We start from the raw sequence: 19,342 nt of genomic DNA on the forward strand, positions 1-19,342 counted from the left end.
AAAGGCTGAAAAAAACAAAAAGAGCATAACGGCTGTTTAATCTCTTAAGGAAGCAGGGCATACCTGTACATCCTGCTCCCACTCCCGTGATATAGTGGGTCGGGTGAATCTGCGTCATATTGGACCAGTCCTGGCGGGTAACGATAGCCGGGACCCATGGCTAATACCGGACATCACCGATCGCACTGATGACCGGTATCAACCCTTCCGACGCGGCGATCACAGTTGATCGCCAGGTCTAAAGTAAAAAAAAAAGTATTCCCGGCATCTCAGTTGGGCTGACCGTGACCACCGCGATGTTCCGATCAGCTGTAAGGTCACGAGGAGGGTCCCTAACTGTCTCCTCATTGTCCAATCGTCGATTCAGTGCTCCGATTCACTGCTCCAGGCAGGAGCAGTGGAGCACCGATAACACTGATCAATGCAATGCTATGGTATACTATTAATCAGTATCTGCAATCAGACTATTGCATGTCATAGTCCCCTATGGGATAAACAGTGCAGAAAAAAGGGTAAAAAAATAGTTAATTAATGTGATTTTACCCCTTCCCTAATAAAGGTTTGAATCACCCCCCTAGTCCCACTTTAAAAAAAAAGAAATTTATGTAAAGAAAAATAAATATAAACATATGTGGTACCGCCGCATGCGTAAATGTTCGAACTATAAAAATATATCATTATTTAAACCACATGGTCACTGGCGTTCATGTAAAAAAATTCCAAAGTCCAAAATAGCATAATTTTGGTCACTTTTTATACCATAAAAAAATGAATAAAAAGCTTTTTAAAAAGTCAGATCAAAACAAAAATGTAAGCGTTAAAAACTTCAAATCACAGTGAAAAAAATTAGCCCTCATACATCCCTGTATGTGGAAAAAATTTAAAGTTATAGGGGTCAGAAAATGACATTTTTAAATGTATTAATTTTTGTGCATGAAGTTATGATTTTTTCCAGAAGTAAAACAAAATCAACAGTACCTACAGTATATAAGTAGGGTATCATTTTAATCATATGGACCTACAGAATAAAAATGAGGTGTCATTTGTACAAAAATGCATTGCCTAGAAACTGAAACCGTCAAAAGTTACAAAATGGTGTTTTCTTTCTATTTTGTCCCACAAATATTTTTTTTTTATTTTGCCGTAGATTTTTGGGTAAAATGACTGATGTCATTACAAAGCAGAATTGGTGGTGCAAAAAGCAAGCCATCACATGGGTCTGTAGGTGCAGAATTGAAAGGGTTATGATTTTTTAAAAGTAAGGAGGAAAAAACGAAAGTGCAAAAACGGAAAAACTCTGAGTCCTTAAGGGGTTAAGGACAGGGCACAAAGGTGGTGTGAAAGTAGCCTAAGCAAAAGCTGTTTGCTCCTTTTATGGCTTCTCCAATAGCTCCAATTGTGTCTTGGTGCCTATTGTCATAATATTTGTATTTCCTTGATACGTTAAGGGTACGTTCACACGTATGCAGATTTGATGCACAGGATTTTCTGCTGCAGATCTCAATGTAAACTAAATGACTGCGCACAGCTTCTAATCAGCAGATACAAACCCTGCGCATCAAATCTGCGCCGGATCCTGTACGTGTAAGCGTACCCTAATAGGGTTTCATAATTTCACAATTTTTTATGAGAATCTTTATTCTCTACATATCAATAACTTTGATGGTATATTTGCCAATTTTCAGCTCTCAGTTATCTTTCTCAGGTTCCACTTCTCTTGCATTTTCAACATATGTAGCCTTTATTTTCTAATTTTCCAATCTAATAGTAGCTGGTTTATCTATTTTGGACAATATTTAGCATCCTGTATGTTTCTCATAACAACAGTGAAATGTTTAAGTATATTTAGCATACTGTATGTTTTTCATAACAACAGTGAAATGTTTAAGTTTTTTCCACAAACATGTTATCCATGCTTGTTAAAAAAGAAATATACTTTTGATATTACTTGGCTTCGATTACACAGTGTGTATCAACAACTACTGTATTTTTCTTTTCCTTCCTTCCTTTATTTATTTATATTTTTTTGCTTTTACCGGTATAAGCCAGATTTTTTTTTTATATAAGCTCCAGTGGAATATAAGCCCTAGTGGTACTCCACACTATGTCAGCTGTTTACCCAAATTGTTGTTACGAATATAATAATCTTCTTATTTTTATATCACATTTTGTTATATCTGGTGTACACCACTCCAAATAACACTCTGAAAAAAACATTGTTTAACACTTTATAACTTTTAATGCTACTCCCATGGCCATTCCTTTTTTAATTGATCTCTTAGGCCAACCTAAGTCTTCTATAAGTAAAGGTTGTTTTTCAACTCATATTGTGGTGATTGACGTCTGTCCTGTAGAGGTTTGTTTCCCTTGTTATTTTATCCTATTTTTTCATTATGCAGCTTAGGCTATATTATTCATTGATCATACAGATCCTCAGGGAAAATGTTATTATTCTTTCTTGTTTCCAAACATCTTTGACATCTTTATTTCTATTGTTGGAATATTGTTCTTTATCTGCCATGGCTGCTTTCTATCGCATTCTACAGTTTTTTTGCCCTCATTTTCATCTTTTATTTATCTTTGATGACAATTTATCTGATTTTCTATCCATTAGGTCTACAATCTGATATAAGTTTATAAGGTTTTCTTATAGACTGTGGGTTCACCAAATTACATTTTGCCTGATGCCATTATTCTTTCCAACTTTATTCAATGCTTGAGTAGAAAATTTGTGATTTTCCATTTTCTACTACAGGTCAAGTCTTTGGTATAGAACTTTAGTGTAGTCTGTCTGATTTTGGTGAGTTTTCTGTTGATGTCCAGTTACAACGTAATGGAAATAAATTGAAGCCTCTTGTTTTTTTTTTTCTCCTGCTTTATTTTTGCTTCCAAGACATGTTGACATGTACTGTATTATAGTGTACATTTACGAGCATTATATCTTGGTTTCAGGATTAGTTTATTTCAGTCTGTATTTTATGACAAACCATGCCAATCTCTTCTTTACCTATATAAGATGTGCAGATATCTGGAAAATTGTGATGATTAATGGCTGAACAGGAAAAGGTTTCACAATTAGTCATTCTTAACATTATATCTATGGACAGCTTTTCTAAGCTCCTGAGTGCGAAGGCCATTCTATATATTTTCTGTTTATGACATGAACTTTAAGAGACAGTATATTTTGGTGTTTTAAAAGAACTTACTATGGTTAGTTTGCTGATATCTAAAATGTCAATGTGTAATACATTTTCATCTTCACTACGTTTAGGTTAGATAGACTTACATAAATAAAACTACAAGTCCACTACAAATATGTCAATAAGGCTGGGTTCACACCACATTTTTGCAAAACAGTTCCCGTATCAGGTTTTTTGATTAAAAAAAAAAAATATTCTAAAAAATTGTTCTAAACTGTATCAAAACGTGTGTACAAATTTTAATCCGTATACCATTGAAAAGCATATATGGTTTGAAAAATGATGACTGGTTGCATCCGTTTTTTAAGAAAAAAAGTATACGTTTTTAACTTTTCATTTCATTATGAAGAAAGCTTCACTTGTTTGATTGAAATTCCAAGAAAAAAAACTGTGTAAAGTCAAAAACCTTATGATGAAAACCGTAGCCTACCCGGACCAAAAATTGTGGTAGGCTACGGTTTTGGGTATGGGACAAAAACTGACAAAACCATACAGGATGCAAAACAAACACAACCTGATGCATCTGTTACGTTATGCGCACCGACCACACACGCTGGCTGTGAGCGCATGGTCCCCTTACCTTCTGCTGGCGACGGGGCTGGGACTCGAATCGCGGGACATGCCCACATGCAAGCCCCAGTCCGTCACTCTCTGGGTGTTTCGCCTGCCTCTAAGCTCTGGCGCGCGTGTCCCTGTCCCCTAGGGCGTGCGCGCTGGAGCTTTAAGATTTAAAGGGCCAGCACTCTCATTAGTATAATCCACCTGTGGCTCATTTATAAATTCCTCCACCCTCCTCAGTTCCCTGCCAGATCTTTGTTGCCTTGTGCCTTTGAGAAAGCGTTCCTCAGTATTGCCTTGATGTATATCAGATATCTTGCTCGTGACTTGACCTTGCTCCTCTGCCACCTGCCTACTGAGCTCCTGCTTCGCTTTGACTACGCTACTGTGCAGCCTGCCCTGACCTTCTGCTATCCAGACTATGAGTTGCCTTATTCCTCCTGTGCCTCACATCTCCTCAGCCGCCTGTGTGGTCTAGCCGTGCCAGGGGTAACGACCTGGGTGCCGCCTGCCGCAGCAAGTTCAACCCGCTTTGCGGCGGGCTCTGGTGAAAACCAGAGGCACCTTAGACTCCGCTCCCTGGTACGGTCTGAGTCATCTGCCACACAGGTCCCGCGGATCCACATCCACCGGGGTTCCTGTTTTCAGAAACGTGAGTGTTACAGTAAGATCCGGCCATGGATCCGCTGAGGTACCCCTGCCTGAAGTAGCGGATGTTCCGTCCGTTGTGGTACGTCAGTCGCAACAGTTGGCCCGACAGGCGCAGTCATTTTCTCAACTTTCATCCATGATGCAACAGCTTTTGGCCTTGCAATAGCAGCAGGTACCACAATCTGGCCCACTCCCACCTCCAGCAGTGTCTTCTGGCTCCCAGCTTCGCCTGCCTTTGCCTTCCAAGTATGATGGGGATTCCAAGTCGTGCAGAGGCTTTGTTACACAGTGCTCCATGCACTTGGAGCTCATGTCTGAACTGTTTCCGACGGAACGTAGTAAGGGGGCCTTTGTCATTAGTCTACTGTCCTTTGGGACCGTGATGATCCAGTATCCTCCAATTTGTCGACATTCTTGCAGAATTTCGCAGTGTCTTTGAGGAACCTGCACGTGCCTCTTCAGCTGAGACTGCGTTGCTGAACCTCTGTCAAGGGAATTCTACTGTTGTGACTATGCGGTTCAATTCCGCATTCTAACCTCTGAACTTGCCTGGAATGATGAGGCCTTGTGTGCCACATTCAAAAAAGGACTGTCAAGCAGGATTAAAGATGCCCTTTCAGCACGTGATCCTCCATCTTCTTTGACACACGCATTGATGTGCATTTTGCCGAAAGACAGGAGGAATTGCGCTTAGAGAGGGAACCTGCCCCCCTGACAGCCGTGTTTCAACGTCCACCTCTTCAGTTTCTTGCGGCTCTTGTCGAAGAGGTTATACAAGGGATCATTCCCATCTTACGCAACAGGAGAGGTCACGACGACGCAATGAGAATTTGTGCTTGTATTGTGCTAGCCCGGAGCACTTTCTCAAGGACTGTACAGTTCAACAGCACTTGGGTCCATGGGAGAGGCGTCACTGGGTGTGACGCCTCTCCACGCTTAAATATTCCTGTATAAGTCTTCGCTTCAGCCAAGTCTTCCTTCAGCGCTACAGCATTTTTGGATTCTGGATCAGCAGGTGACTTTAATGATGCTGCTTTAGTCCACAAGTATCATCTTCCCCTTACTCGGCTTGCCAAGCCCTTGTTCATCTCCTCTGTTAATGGACAAAATCTGGACTCTAAGCTTCACTTCCGTACTGAATCTTTCGTCATGCAAGTTAGAGTATCGCATAAAGAGAAGATTGAATTCTATGTTCTGCCACACTGTACTTCTGAGATTCTTTTTGGTCTTCCTTGGCTGCAACGCCATTCCCCGCAACTGGATTGGAGAACTGGAGAAATAATTTGCTGGGGACAATTCTGTCAAAATTTTTGCCTCCAACCTGTTCTGCGTAAAGTTGTTTCTCGTCTTCCTCCTTTACCTGGCCTGCCGCCACCTTACCAAGATTTCTCTGACGTTTTCTGCAAGAAACAGGCTGAGTCTCTGCCTCCACCTCGTCCTTACGATTGCCCTATTGATCTGCCTGGTACCACTCCTCCTCATGGGAGGATATACCCTCTATCAGTTCCTGAGACCAAAGCCATGGCTGAGTATATCCAGGAGAATCTCCAAAAGGGATTTATCTGTAAGTCCTCTTCTCCTGCTGGAGCTGGTTTCTTTTTTGTAAAGAAGAAGGATTTCTCACTCCGTCCATGCATTGACTACAGGGGACTTAACAAAATCAAAATCAACAGTCAAGAACTGTTACCCTCTACCTCTTATCTCCAAACTTTTTGACCGTCTACGAGGTGCCAAGGTCTTCTCCAAGTTGGACTTACGCGGTGCGTATAACCTAATTCGTATCCGCAAGGGAGATGAATGGAAAACGGCCTTCAATACTCGTGATAGACATTTTGAGTACCTTTTGGTCTCTGGCCGTTTTTCAAGAGTTCATCAATGACATCTTCCGTGATCTTCTCTATACCTGTGATTTCATATACCTAGATGACATCCTGATCTTCTCTTCCAACCTAGAGGAGCATCGTACTCATGTTCGTCTGGTTCTTCAGCGACTTCGGAAGAATCATCTCTACGCCAAACTGGAGAAATGCCTGTTTGAGAAATCTAGTCTTCCATTTCTTGGCTACATTGTCTCTCATCAGGGCCTGCAGATGGATCCAGATAAGTTGTCTGCAGTATTGGATTGGCCTCGTCAGTCATGACATACTATTCAACGCTTTCCGGGATTCGCTAACTATTATCGTCAATTTATCCCACATTTTTCTTCCTTGGTTGCTACTATTGTGGCTCTTACTAAGTCTTGGCCTCAAGAGGCTGAAGAGGCCTTCTCCCGTTTAAAGTCTGCATTTGCCTCTGCTCCAATGCTTACAAGACGTGATCCAGAGAGGCCCTTTGCTTTGGAGGTTGATGCCTCATTTATTGGAGCAGGTGCCGTTCTCACTCAGAGAAACACCAAGGGCAAGAGTGTAACTTGTGGGATCTTCTCCAAGACATTCTTTCCTGCCAAGAGGAATTACTCCATTGGAGATCGTGAACTCCTCACTTTCAAGCTAGCTTTGGAGGAATGGTGACATTTATTGAAAGGTTCTTCTCATCCGGTCAGCATCTACTCTGATCATAAGAATCTTCTATACCTTTAGTCTGCTCAGCGTTTGAACCCCCGCCAGGCAAGACAGTCACTGTTCTTTTCTAGGTTCAACTTCTTCATTCACTTGCGTCCAGTAGACAAGAACATCAGGGCTGATGCTCTCTCCAGGTCCTCTGACGTCATTGCTTTGGACTCCCCGCCTAGGCATATTATTCCTCCTGACCGTTTGATTCCTGCCGCTCCTGCCTAGATTCAGTAAGTTCCTCCAGGAAAATCATTTGTACCCGTCAGATTGAGATACAAGGTCCTGAAATGAGGTCATTGTTCCTTGACAGCAGGATAAACTGGAATACACAAGACTCTACTTCTTATTTCCCGGCACTACTGGTGGCCCCATCTTGAATGTGATATTTCTGATTTTGTTCGGTCCTGTGTATCAAGTGCCTGTGCCAAACTCCTCGACAAAGACCTGCAGGACTCTTACAGCCTTTACCCATTCCAGAGACTCCCTGGTCCCATATCGCCATGGATTTCAGCACCGATTTGTCACCTTCTCATAATAACACTGTCATCTGGGTCATTGTAGATCAGTTTTCCAAGATGGCTCATTTCATTCCTCTACTAGGTCTTCCTTCTGCCCCGCAGCTGGCAAAGTACTTCTTGTTGCATGTCTTTCATTTCCATGGTCTTCCTCAGCATATCGTTTCGGATCGAGGTGTACAGTTTGTCTCTAAGTTCTGGTGAGCCCTTTGTAACCATCTGGACATCAATCTGGACTTCTCCTCAGCCTACCACCCTCAGTCCAGCAGTCAGGTGGAGAGGGTTAATCAAATCCTTGAGACTTATCTTTGGCATTTTGTTTCAGCTTGCCAAGATGATTGGGTCGACCTTCTCCCCATGGCTGAATTCTGTATAGTCATAAGGATTCCGAGTCCACAAGGTCGTCACCCTTTTTTGTTGTCTATGGACTCCATCTCCATTCTCCTCTTCCTCTCCCAGTCCCCTCCGATGTGCCTGCTGTTGATGAGCTGGTCCGTGACTTCTCCACCATCTGGCAACAGACCCGACAGTCGTTGTCCCCGACTTCTTCGCACATGAAAGTGCAAGCAGATAAAAGTAGAAGACCTTCTCCGTCCTTCTCTCCTGGTGACATGGTGTGGCTTTCATCCAAGTACATCCGCTTCAAGATCCCCTGTTACAAGATCGGTCCCCGCTACCTTGGTCCCTTCCAGATTGTACAAAAGATCAATCCTGTCTCCTACAAACTCTGTCTACCTGCTACGTTACATATTACCAATTCCTTCCATGTCTCTCTCCTCAAGCCTCTTGTCATAAACCGGTTCTCTCAGAAGAATCTTGTCCCCACACCTGTCTCCGGCTCATCTGACGTCTACAAAGTTAAACAGATTCTTGCTGCAAAAAACTGTGAGAGGTAAACAATTTTTTTTGGTCAACTGGAAGGGTTACGGTCATGAGGAGAGATCTTGGGAGCCTGAGGAGAATATCCTAGACCGTGACCTTCTCAGGAGTTTTCTCTCTCGTAAAAGGAGGGGGAGACCAAGGGGGGGGTACTGTTACATTATGCATTCTGGCCACACACGCTGGCTGTGAGCGCCTTGTCCCCTTACCTTCTGCTGCTTATGGGGCTGGAACCCGCATCGTGGGATGCAGCTGCATGCGAGCCCCAGTCCGTCACGCTCTCCGGGTGTTTCTCCTACATCCGCCCCTCTTCTCTGACACGCGTGTCCCCGTCCCCCACCCTCCTCAGTTCCCTGCCAGATCTTTGTTGCATTGTGCCTTTGAGAAAGCATTCCTCAGTATTGCCTTGCATCAGATCTCTTGCTCTTGTGACTTGACCTTGCTTACTGAACTCCTGCTTTGCTTTGACTACGCAACTGTGCCGCCTGCCCTGACCTTCTGCTATCTAGACTATGAGTTGCCTTATCCCTCCTGTGCCTCGCATCTCCTCAGCCACCTGTGTGGTTGAGTCGTGCCAGGGGTAGCGACCTGGGTGCCGCCTGCTTCAGCAACTCCCTCCTGTTTTGTGGTGGGCTCTGGTGAAAACCAGCGGCACCTTAGATTCCGCTCCCTGGTACGGTCCGAGTCATCTGTCACACAGGTCCAGCGGATCCACATCCACCAGGGTTCTTGTCTTCAGAAACGTAAGTGTTACAGCATCTTTTGGCATACAGTTTTCATTGGAGTGTCAATACATACGGTTTTCAATTCTGTTCTGTATTGAATTGAAAACATATAAGGGAACTGTATTGCAAAAACGTGGTGTGAACCTAGCCTAATGTAGATGCAGCCGATAAGGAATGTTTTCACTTGCCAACCTTAAGGAGAGTATCATTTGGTAAAGTAATATAGAATGCATTTATCTTGAAAACCTGAAAAGAGAAATTGTGAAAGGGAAAAAAAAAGGGAAGAAAGAGAGAAAAAAGTTAACTAGTGTAAAATGTGTTATTTCAGCATACTAAGTTATTGTGCCATTATTTTGCTATTACAATAATGCAGGAATATGATTTTTCTCATGGATTAGTGAGCCCATAAGTTCTAATAATGTCTGCTGGCGGTAGTTATTGTTTGTAAACTCATTTAATATGCTCTTGATCATTAGCAAATATCACTGAATAAACACAGCAGAGGAGATATTTATAGCTGTTCTTCAGTCTGGAGCCTTGTTACATCTTTTAATTTGTCTGCATATGATCACAGTAGTATAAGTGCCAAAAAAAAAGTTCATAAAAAAGCATACACTCCCCATTTTAATCGACCTTTTATTTTTACTTCCTCCTCCTTCTTTATCTTACTCCTTGCTAACTTTTTAGCTGCTGAACTGTGTGATTATGGTCATATTTTGTCTTTTTGCCTTTCCAATTGCAGTGAACTGATGCATTACAGATGCAAACAATATTGGTCCTCATTTACTAAGGGTATTGGGTTTTTACTAGTGTGAAATGTTGTTTCAGACTTGCAGGATTCCCTTTCACTATGGGGATTCACAGATTTACATGTCAGGAACATTTTCTGATCAGCTTTTTCTAGGTGGAAATTTCCAGCCATTGATTTTTAGTGAATTCAGTAGTAAATAGGTTAGGTTGTGAAACTACGCCCCTTTTTGGTCTGGCCACGCACGACAGACCATGCCCCTTTTCCCGGATGTTTACACAATGCAATGTCAGGTTAGTCAGATTTTCCTGGTGCATACTGTCTGAGACACTGTCTGAGACACGAGACATCTCACGATGCACCAAGATAACTTGGAAAAACCTGAAAAAAATAGTGGGTTTTAGCTTAGTAAATTAGGGCCATTATGTTTAACTCCTTAACAACTCATGATGTATATTCTCCTCATGGTGTCATTTAGGGTATATGAAACTGGGTCTTTGCACAATCCAGCCCCATACAGGGTGGCCCCAAGCTAATTTCAGTAGCTAGGGGCCACTGCTAATAGCTGCTGTGAGGAGATTGTTGCTGATAGCTATTAACTCTTTAGGTTGGACAGCGAGAAATCCACTGTTCTGGCAGCTGGATGGCTTACTTTGGAGGATCCTGTTCTATAGATACAGTCTGTCTGGAGCAGATTGTAACAATATTGCGCAGGTCACTTAGTTCAATAGAACTGAATAGATCTGTATTAAAATCTGTAGAAAAAATCTAATAAAAGTTTTACACAAATACATTAACCTCTTCCATACTAAATGTTTATTTTTATTATGTAAACATAATAAGAATAAACATATTTGCTATCGCATGGTGCAGCATGGTGCAGATTGTCCGAACTATGAAAATATAACTGTATTCATCCCGCAACGTGAATGACGTAAATGGAAAAAAATATAGTACCAAACCCTTGAATTGAATTCCTTTTTTATTACATTATATTCCCCAAAATTTTTTAGTAAAAAGCGATCAAAAAGTCTGATCCATACCAAAACGTTACCAATAAACACTACAGATCAAGGCACAAAAATTAACAGTCATACAGCCTGGTATATAGAAAAATACAAATGTTATAGGGTCAGAAAATGTCAATTTAAAAGTAGCACAGGGTATTGTTGTAATCATGCTAACCTACAGAATTAAGTTAACTCGTTAGTTTGAGTGTACGGTGAATAGCTTACAAAAAAAAAAATCGGAAAAAATAAAGCAATAGATTTTCAGTAAAAAAACAATAGCAAGAAATTAACAACTTAATTAAGAAATTAATCTTTTAAATTACAGAAATTATTTAGCAATTACTAAATTCATTCTTAAAATTACCCCGCTATCATTACTGCACAGAGCAGACTCGCCCCGTGCGTAATGACCAGGGGCCGGAGCATTGTTACATCATGGCTCTGCCCCCTCGTTACGTAACGGCCCGCCCCTCAATACAAGTCTATGGGAGGGGGCGTGGCAGCCATCACACCCCCTCCCATAGACTTGCATTATGGGGGCGGGCTGTGATATCATGAGGGACAGAGCCATGACATCACGATGCTCCGGCCCCTGTATTGCTGGTCATTACGCACGGGGCGAGTCTGCTCTGTGCAGTAATGATAGCGGGTGCCGCAGCGAAGATCCTGGGTCCCCAGCAGCGGCACACCGGCGATCTGACATCTTATCCCCTATCCTTAGGATATGGGATAAGATGTTTAGGGGCGGAGTACCCCTTTAAGTTACGTTATTAGTAGTTTCCTTGTTATGTTGGGTTCACACATTATAGCAGATTTTCAACAATCCAAAGTAAATAGTGTACTTTTCTTTGGCATGTGTTAAGCTTGAATTGGTAAAGATCTGAACATAACTCCTAGAAGGAATGGCATCTTCAGAGATTGATGTCCTGTTGGCTCCTGTCGGTTTCTTTTGGGCCATAAACACTAATGACTAGTTTCAGTCTGCTCCTAGGCTGATGGGATTAATTCTAGTGATCAAAGTAGGTCTAAGTTCTAGACCCTCACTATTACTATGTTTTGCCATTTATGTATGTACAAAGATCCATTCACTTTTGGGTCATAGCTTTTTGACAGAAGTTAAAACAATGTGATCATTCCCCACAGGACATGACAATCTCACAATCTGCCTTCTGTTTTCAATGGTTTTGACTTTGTATACTGTGTCTCTGCTTGGACTGTTGACTTTTAATAAACTGTAATAATAGTACTGTAATAATAGGCCTAACACGTCTCCTGAGAGTGCCATGCTTAGTAATCTGATGCTCTATTTCCCCTCACTCCTAGTAAGCTTTGTAGTAATAAACAGAAGCTCTTCAGGATATACAGCTTTCGGAACCCTAGGTATTCAGCATCCTGTCTGCTCATATGATATCTGAGAATGCCAGCTGATAGAAGGTGCATGATGGGTGATTTTCTTTCCTGTGCTTTGTAATCTCTAATTTGTCTTTGCCTAATTCTTCCTGTGGCATTATTTTGGATTTTGTGGTACTCCCAAACTGCTTGCAACGTTCACTGCTGCTTGCTGCCTGTAATGACGTATTGTACGCTGGCAGTTTGTTGTTGCCACTTCCCAGACATGCTCTTGTCTTAAAAAATAGAATTTGACATTCAAATGAATAACCGAACATGCTGGCTTGTCTATACTGAATCGCCCTTCCTTGTAATGACACACAACACCCGTTCATAGTACTGACTAAAACAGATACTCAAGAAAAGGGATCATTAAAATGACCGGTGTCAAGAGGGATTAAAAACAGGATGGACCTTTTGCAATATGCTAAACAGCAAAATGTGCTCAGCTGGGCTTGTGCATCATGAGATTTAGTGTGTATATGGAATAGACACATTGTTTTGTGACAGATCACATAAAATGTCTTCGACTTTGAGCATAATATTGACAGACAGTGCAGACAAATGGGGACTTGTTAGATTTTGTTCATGGACATATTGAAGACCATAGATAGAGTGAGTCAGGAGAAAAAGTCCCAAACATTTCCTAGGTCATGATCCATCATAAAATATGACAGCCACATTAAATATTGAAAGTTAAAAAGTCTAAAATAAAAATACAACACAGATCATACCTTAGGGGTAATTGCTGATGATACGGTTTTGAGCCCAGTGACATGTTTTTGTATTATGACCTCCTTGATGCTAAATTCACAAGTGTATTTAGACCCGCCACCACTTAAGGAGTCATTTAACTATATAAACGTGAATCACTTTGGAAAAAATGTGCATGATTTTTTTTTTTCATGGATTCTGCATGGGGAAGCTGAGGATTAGCCCCGCTGAATTCAAACTAAAAAACCACAGCAGAAAATGTAAAGGTCAGCTTTAGATTTCTACCATAGAAATACATGAGATGTTGATTCTAAGCCACAACTATGGTCTCTCAAGCCACTGGTTTGGAAACAATAGATTATTTCCAATTCATCTAATTCTCTAATTCAACACATACAATACATACAGCCTTAGTAAACTGATCATTTTAAATTGAATCTCGAACCTACCTAGGATTTATTAGTATTATCATTTTTTCCTTGCTTTTCCAATTGTTCTATTTCTCATGTCTTATTGTAATTTTTTGCTTACATTTGCCTTTGCTTCCTGTATCTATCTCAGATAATTTGTTGATTGGATGAAAAAAGTACAAGCAATAAACTACCCCATAAACAGTGCATATAAGTTATTAAAGAAGAACACATTTTTTCTGTTATATAGTGCAGCATAGGCTATTATTAGAGAATAATGTAGATGTGCTTTTTTATGCTTTCTTCTTTTAGTTGATGTAGCAGGCAGAAGATTGGCTCCATGTTGGTTGCAATTCCACACTGAAGGGATTCTGTAATGCAGTCTACATTTCCCATGAAAACTCTGGCTTTGGGTGTAACATTTAATCAATGCACCTGGACATCTAAAAGGCTGCTGGTGCTAGAGTTGACACAGGTGAACCTATTACACCCATAAGTGGGTTGAGGTCAGTTCACATCATGTGCAGTTTTAAAGGGGTACTCCTCTGCTCAGTGTTCAGAACAAAATGTTCCGAACACTTAGAGCTGGCGCCGGGGCTCGTGATGTCACGGCCCCGCCCCCTCGTGAGAAGTCCTTTGGATAGGGGACAAGATGTTTTCAGCGGAGTACCCCTTCAAGGGTACGTTCAGACGAGCGGATTTACAGCGTATTTTACGCTGCGGATCCGCCGCTGAAGGACCACTGTATGGTGCCTTTACATGTGCCTGCTTGGAGCGGCAATACCCCGCTACGTGCAGACACTGAAGGGATGTGCAAGTTGCTGCGCATGCGAGATGTACTCGCACACATCGCGGCCGCTCCCCCTCCTCTATGAGCTAGACCGAGAGCTGCCGCGATGTGATAGTATACTGCGAATGCGCACAGCAACTCACTCATCGCAGGGTGTCTGCTCTTAGAGGCGTATTGCCGCTCCGAGCAGGCACATGTAAATGCAGCATACAGAGTTCCTTCAGTGGGGGGTCCGCAGCGAAATACGCGCTGTAAATCCACTCGTCTGAACGTACCCTAAAGCAGACCTGCCAGAAATGCAATAAATGACAGTAGATGAAATTATAACGTAAATACATATCATTAGCAAATCCAATGAATTCCATCAGTAGTACTGAGCAACAGGTTTTGCTTTAGAGTGAGATCAAAATCTGTTGAGATTCTTCTTTGGGAGGTACCAACTGTGAGAGGGTGCTGATTATACAGTCATGGCCATAAATGTTGGTACCCCTGAATTTTTTCTACAAAATGAAGTGTTTCTTACAGAAAAGGATTGCAGTAACACATGTTTTGCTATACTCATGTTTATTCCCTTTATGTGTATTAGAACTAAACCAAAAAAGGGAGGAAAAAAAGGAAATCGGACATAATGTCACACCAAACTCCAAAAATGGGCTGGACAAAATTATGAGCACCCTTTCAAAATTGTGGAAAAATAAGATTGTTTCAAGCATGTTATGTTCCTTTAAACTCCCCTGGGGCAAGAAATAAGTGTGGGCAATATAAAAAATCACACCTGAAAGCAGATAAAAAGGAGAGAAGTTCACTTAGTCTGTGCATTGTGTGTCTAGGTGTGCCACACTAAGCATGGACAACATAAAGAGGAGAAGAGGACTTCAGAACCAAAATTGTGGAAAAATATCAACAATCTTAAGGTTAAAAGTTAATCTCCAGAGATCTAGATTTGCCTTTGTCCACAGTGCGCAACATCAAGAAGTTTGCAACCCATGGCACTGTAGCTAATCTCCCTGGGCTGGGATGGAAGAGAAAAATTGATGTAAGGTGTCAATGCAGGATAGTCCAGATGGTGGATAAGCAGCCCCAAACAAGTTCCAAAGATATTCAAGCTTTCCTGCAGGCTCAGGGAGCATAGTGTCAGCGCGAACTATTGGTCGACATTTAAATTAATAAAACGCTATGACAGGAGACCCACGAGGACCCTACTGCTAAAACAGAGGCATAAAAAAAGCAAGGCTACATTTGCCAAAATGAACTTGAGTAAGCCAAAATCCTTCTGGGTAAACTTGTGGACAGATGAGACCAAGACAGAGCTTTTTGGTAAAGCACATCATTATACTGTTTACCGAAAACGGAATGAGGCCTACAAAGAAAAGAACACAGTACCTACAGTGAAATAAGGTGGAGGTTCAATGATGTTTTGGGGTCGTTTTGTTGCCTCTGGCACTGGGTGCCTTGAATGTGTGCAAGAAATCAGGAAATCTAAGGATTACCAACGGATTTTGGGTCGCACTGTACAGCCCAGTGTCAGAAAGCTGGGTTTGCATCTGAGATCTTGGGTCTTCCAGCAGGACAATGACCCAAACATATCTCAAATAGCACCCAGAAATGGATGGCAACAAAGTGCTGGAGAGTTCTGAAGTGGCCAGCAATGAGTCCAGATCTAAATCCCATTGAACACCTGTGGAGAGATCTTAAAATTGCTGTTGGGAAAAGGCGTCCTTTTAATAAGAGACACCTGGAGCAGTTTGCAAAGGAAGAGTGGTCCAACATTCCGGCTGAGAGGTGTAAGAAGCTTATTGATGGTTTCCAAAGGGTGTGCAACCAAATATTAAGTTTAGGGTGCCAATAATTTTGTCCAGCCCATTTTTGGAGTTTGGTGTGACATTATGTCCAATTTGCATTTTTTCCTCCCTTTTTTGGTTTAGTTCCAATACACACAAAGTAGAAAACGGAGAATAGAATCAAGCTCTTGATGCAATAAAACCGTCTTTATTCAAAGGACATAGTCAGGAACAGGAAAGGTACCTTTTATTGCATCAAGAGCTGGATTCTATTCTCCGTTTTCTACTTGCCTTTGGTGCCGTCCAGCACCTGGATTCGTGCTCCGGCTGTCCGGGCGGGGTGAGCTGGTTGGACTGCTTTTTCTTCAATACACACAAAGGGAATAAACATGTGTATAGCAAGACATGTGTTACTGCAATCCTTTTCTGTGAGAAATACTTCTTTTTCTAGAAAAATTTCAGGGGTGCCAACATTTGCAGCCTTGACTGTATACAGCATCAGAATGGCAGAGTGGATAGTTAGGGTAAATAAATAAATTTTAGTGTTTTGCCTTTTATTGAGTCATAAACTTATTGAATTAATTCATCAAAAGATACCAAGGGGCAGCAAATCAGTGAAAAGGAAATTAGGTGAGAATTTTCCTCACCTCCCACCAGAGACCTGAACTTTACTTTATATGGAATATTATTCATCAGCGAAGTAATAGGCTTTTCCTGTGTATTATGTAGCCTAGCTAAGGAGTAAGATACTGCAACTTGTACAGGTGGCCAGGTTTTTAAGTCAGTATGGGATTTTTACCCCTAAAATGAGCACAATTGGCTTTTACCTCATAAGGTTTTAGCTTTCTTCTGGATCAATGAGGCTGTAATAGGCTGAAATGGATGGAAGTATGTCTTTTTCAAGCCTTACAAACTATGTTACAAACTATGTTAATGTTATGTAACCATACTTTCCAACTTTAAGGAAACGATAGTTGGACCGTAATGGTAGGAGATGTCGGCGCTGGATGAAGGAACCAGTAGGAGTACAGCATATAATCAAGGCAGGTTTATTGGATGCAACACGTTTCACTGCGCATGCGCAGCTTCATCAGGCCTGATGAAGCTGCGCATGCGCAGCGAAACGCGTTGCATCCAATAAACCTGCCTTGATTTTATGCTGTACTCCTCCTGGACCCGTTGCATCCAATAAACCTGCCTTGATTTTATGCTGTACTCCTCCTGGTTCCTTCATCCAGGGCCGACATCTCCTACCATTACGGTCCAACTGCCTATCTATCGTTTCTAAGGAGGGCTGCGGATGAGGACGCATATACTTTCAGGCGCTTCCCATTGTTGTGTGTGTGCACACAACCAACTCTGGTAAGCGGTGTGGGATAGATCTACTCCCCCTCCCTATGGGCCTGACCTGCTGATCCCGCACATGGAGCGCCTTCTGTTTTCCTTTTAGATAACTTTGAGGAAAGTCAAAGAGGAATTGTATGAAAGTTCAATTTTTAAATGCATTTTTATATGCCTGGATACTTTTTAATTTCAATATTATCACATGAAATTTCAAATTACCAAGATTCATGTTAGGAACCGAAAGATAGTTCATGTAGAAAGTTTGTTAATGCAAATTTATTTCTAACTTCTAGCCACCTTCTCATTCTTCTGCTCTACAATACACAGAGCACCTACATCTTACAGTGCTGCTTGCTCTATACTAGCAAGTAGTATGAAGTAAAATCTCCAGAGTTTACAGTAACCCCCCATACAATTGACTGTTTCAGCTTAGAAACAGGAAGTCTCTCAGAGCTGTCAAGATAGTGATCCTTTACTGCTGCTGACTCCAGTTTCCATAGCTGTATTACTAAATTAAAAGTTTTTGTAATATATTTGAGAAAGCTTTTAGATTTTAACCGTCTATTTAGTTATCGTGTTTCTCAGGTAGTGTTGGGGAGGCGATAGGTTCTTCTTAAGGGTAGGGTCACACATAACGGATCTGCAGCATATTTTACACTGCAGATCCGCCGGTGACCCGACCCATTTTGTGCCTCCAGCTGTTGCCACCCCGTTTCCCTGCCTCGCTCTGCCCCTGGCCTGCTTGCAGTGGCAATCCGCCACTATGAGCAGCCACACAGGGGGCCTGCAAGTCGCCAAGTCTACTCAGACATCGCGGAGCAGCTGCACATGTGCAGTGCATATAGACATTGCGGCTGCAATCTCCCTGCAGCAACCGCATTATGTGCGGAGCTGCGTCTCCAGGCTCGCCACGCCCCCCTCATGATGTCAAGTCACGCCCCCTTCCTTCATGTCTATGTCCAGTCCCGAAAACTTCCGGTTTCCGAGCCTGGAGGTGCAGCTCTGCACATAATGCGGGTGCTGCAGGGACATTGCTGGGGGTCCCAGCAGCGGGCCCCCTGCGATCAGACATCTTATCCCCTATGGGATAAAATGTCTAAAGCCGGAATACCCCTTTAACAATAAGGTATTATTTCACATTGACAAACATGGTAATAGTAGTACAAATAAACAACTTCACATATCTAGTATAATTGTATGTTTTTTTTTCGTTAATAATCGCAGCATGCAGCATAATTTTTTTCTAATGTAATAGTATGCATGCTAAAAATGTATTTATAAGTGCATGTCCAATGCATGTAGTAAGTAAAAGTTATTTTAAAACAGAAATATTTTGTGTATGGGGTAAAATGTCCAGTAAAAAAAAAAAAAAAAAAAAAAAGGACTTAAATGACTTTATCGTCTTCATTCACAAGATAGGCCATAACAAGCTGATATCAGGGGGTCCAACCACTGAGGCCCGTAGCTCCACTCTAACAGAAGACTAGGATCCCCATTCTTGAGATCACAGAGGCCCCAATGGTCAGCCCTCCTGTGATCAGCTAGTTATTCCCACCGTGTAGATAGGGCATAACTATGAAAGATGGGAAAAGCTCTTTAAAATGATTCAGTGGGCAAAAGCTGAATATATGTGCAGGTGAACAGCCCCAAAGTCTAACCAATTAGGAGACCCCCAGATTAAGCAGATCATTCTGCATCTGTCTGTATGAAAGTCCCAGGCAGCGGTTGTCATGACCCACTGTGTGACTTGCATAGGAAATAACTCACTGCGCACACTGTAACTTATTTCCTATACAGGTTCCATGACAAAAGCTGTCCAGGATCTGAACATGCAGGCAGGCTGCAGGAGAGGCCTGTGGGAATACACCTATGGATCTCTGGATCAGTGGGAACCATGTAAGTGAGACTATAGGGGTAAAGTGAGTACCTCTATTCAAGCAAAAGCTGGAAATAAAGAGTTATTTTCATTATGAAAAGTTATCCCCTATCCACAAGATAAGGGATATCTAGTGAATAAATGAAGTGGCAGCACGAACACACAGCCAGCACTCCATTCATTTCCTATGGTACTTCCAA

General features: G+C 41.9%; 1 protein-coding gene across 5 annotated transcripts in view; it reads left to right on the forward strand.

Moving 5' to 3' along the window:
• Positions 1–19,342, forward strand: part of KCNQ5 (potassium voltage-gated channel subfamily Q member 5) — a 638,117-nt gene that overhangs the window by 541,128 nt on the left and 77,647 nt on the right. The window contains exons 10-11 of one of the 5 annotated variants that reach the window (XM_056565866.1): positions 12,162–12,218; positions 19,064–19,162. The exons of 2 other annotated variants lie outside the window; for them this stretch is intronic. In XM_056565866.1, the coding sequence (XP_056421841.1) occupies positions 12,162–12,218; positions 19,064–19,162 (156 nt within the window). The remainder of the gene's footprint in view (positions 1–12,161; positions 12,219–19,063; positions 19,163–19,342) is intronic. 2 more of the 5 variants (XM_056565867.1, XM_056565869.1) reach the window with 2 other exon arrangements.

The sequence above is a fragment of the Hyla sarda genome, chromosome 3 (genome assembly GCF_029499605.1).
Source record: "Hyla sarda isolate aHylSar1 chromosome 3, aHylSar1.hap1, whole genome shotgun sequence".
Taxonomy (NCBI): Eukaryota; Metazoa; Chordata; class Amphibia; order Anura; family Hylidae; genus Hyla; species Hyla sarda.